Raw genomic sequence first — 2,081 nt, 5'->3', positions numbered from 1 at the left:
TTTTTTTTTTTTTGTGGTCACATAGTGACTGCCATAAAAGTCATCGAGTTCCGTACCATTCCGATGAAGTAGCAATTTGTAAAATTTCTTTGCATTTTTTTCCATTCTAAAATGATTGAACAACACCAGCGGGTTAACAGGGGTATTAATCACCTTATGAATATGTTTGATAATTATGGGAAACTTTTAACTTATGAACAGTTTATGCGAACCCACAGTTTTCCGGTCCAATTTAAGGAATGTTATTAAAGCTATTCCTCTTACCCTTGTTCAGCTTATTAAAAGTCAATATATATATATATATATATATATATATTTAGTTTATTACATCAACTTAAACTAAATTAAAATACATAAAATAATAAACTATAAAATTTTAAACTAAACTAAAAACTTTAATAAATATAAAATAAGTTTTTAAAATATATTTTACTTCAGTTCAGTTAATGTCTATTTTATTTCAAGTTAACAAAAATAATTTATGGTTTTAGTTTTAATAATCTGTACCATGGCATATTTCTGTGTATTAATATCTAATACCACTACTGTACCACATTACCTTTGCAAAACTTATAAAAAGTTATTAAAGCAATGATAATTTCTACCAAAATACTTAAATGTGCATAAATCAAAATATCTAATAGTATGGGAAAATCAAATAGTTGTATCTCGGCCAAATATTGTCTTATCATAACAAACCATACATCAATGGAAAGCTTATTTATTCAGCTTTCAGATGATGCATACATCTCAATTTTGAAAAATTGACACTTAAGACTGGTTTTGTGGTGCAGGGTCACATATATCAATTTATTATGATTTTACAGTTGCAACTATAACTAATAATGATGGTATTTTAGTATAAAGTGGTGCATTTTTGTAAAGGAATATGTATAATATAGACACATCAGTGTGATTTAATCACAAACACTATCAGTTCCAGTACAGAGCGGGTTTATTCATTTCTTCAACTAATATTGCAACACATATGATTGAGAAAACATGTGACTCATATTCTGGCTCACCTTGTGCATGAAAGCGTGTTCGGTGTAATAAAACACTTTGGAATGTAAGAAACAAGCACATTGAAAGCACATTTAACAGGCGAGATGATGGTCTTTAGATTAAACATATTAAGGGTTAAACAGCCACAGTGTGACAATCCAGCAATGCACCTCTGAATTAAACACACTTGATTCTCGCGGTCAACGTCAGCTCAAATTAATCCAGACCAAGCACAGCGGTCATTCCTGGGTAAAAAACCTCGTACAAACTATAAACAGTGGCTTTAAAATATTTAAACTAAAAAAATCAACACATCTACACTGTAACCTGTAAAGCATCCTATGCATGTGGACATCAGATGTTTGATCACAGACATTTAGTGCGAGCTCCACAGTTATTACACGCTGTCATATGATGTAATCGTGATCGTTTTGAGTCTACAGACGATCATCAGTGACTCAGGCTTCCTTTCTTGCCCGTCCAGAATTCTCGTAGTTCGACCTGGCAGCCGAGGTCTCTGAGAGCGGCTCGACCCACGTCACCACAGTCCCGGTGAGCCGCCAGAGCCTGCGAGATCAGCGCCTCGGCTCCCATCTCCAGGATGAGTTGGCTGAAGTCACGCGTGCGGGCCACCAGGTTCCTCAACAGCATGCAGGACTGTTTCTGAAACGGCGGGAAACAGGAGATTGCAGCCACTAAAATAATTTAATTAAAGGGTTTTAAAGGGTCATTGATGCAATTTCAATTGTTCCGTTCTCTTTGGAGTGTTACAAGCTCTTGGTGCATAAAGAAGATCTGTAAAGTTGCAAAGACTAAAGTCTCAAATCCAAAGAGATATTCTTTATAAAAGTTAAGACTGGTCCACGCCCGCCAGAACGCCTCGTTCTAACACGCCCCCACATGTCTACGTCACGATGTGGGAAGATTTGCATAACGCCGCCCAAATGTTCACGCAAAGAAAGGCGGCGTAACTTTTATTCTCGCTGTAGTATTGTTGCTGCTGCAATGTCGTGGAGACGCTGTGTGTTTCGCTGTGAAAGCGAAACTACTTTGTTTGGTCTTCCAAAAGAGGACAC

General features: G+C 36.2%; 1 protein-coding gene across 1 annotated transcript in view; it reads right to left on the bottom strand.

The window, feature by feature from the left end:
- Nucleotides 1-790: 790 nt before the first annotated feature.
- The window catches only part of LOC107671809 (armadillo repeat-containing protein 6-like), an 8,369-nt gene continuing 7,078 nt past the window's right edge, over nt 791-2,081 (bottom strand). The window contains exon 7 of the mRNA XM_016464785.1: nt 791-1,668. Within this exon, the coding sequence (XP_016320271.1) occupies nt 1,456-1,668 (213 nt within the window). The 3' untranslated portion in view covers nt 791-1,455. The remainder of the gene's footprint in view (nt 1,669-2,081) is intronic.

This window comes from Sinocyclocheilus anshuiensis, unplaced genomic scaffold (assembly GCF_001515605.1).
Source record: "Sinocyclocheilus anshuiensis isolate Anshui unplaced genomic scaffold, SAMN03320099.WGS_v1.1 scaffold1491, whole genome shotgun sequence".
NCBI lineage: Eukaryota > Metazoa > Chordata > Actinopteri > Cypriniformes > Cyprinidae > Sinocyclocheilus > Sinocyclocheilus anshuiensis.
This window is presented reverse-complemented; position numbering and strand designations above follow the sequence as displayed.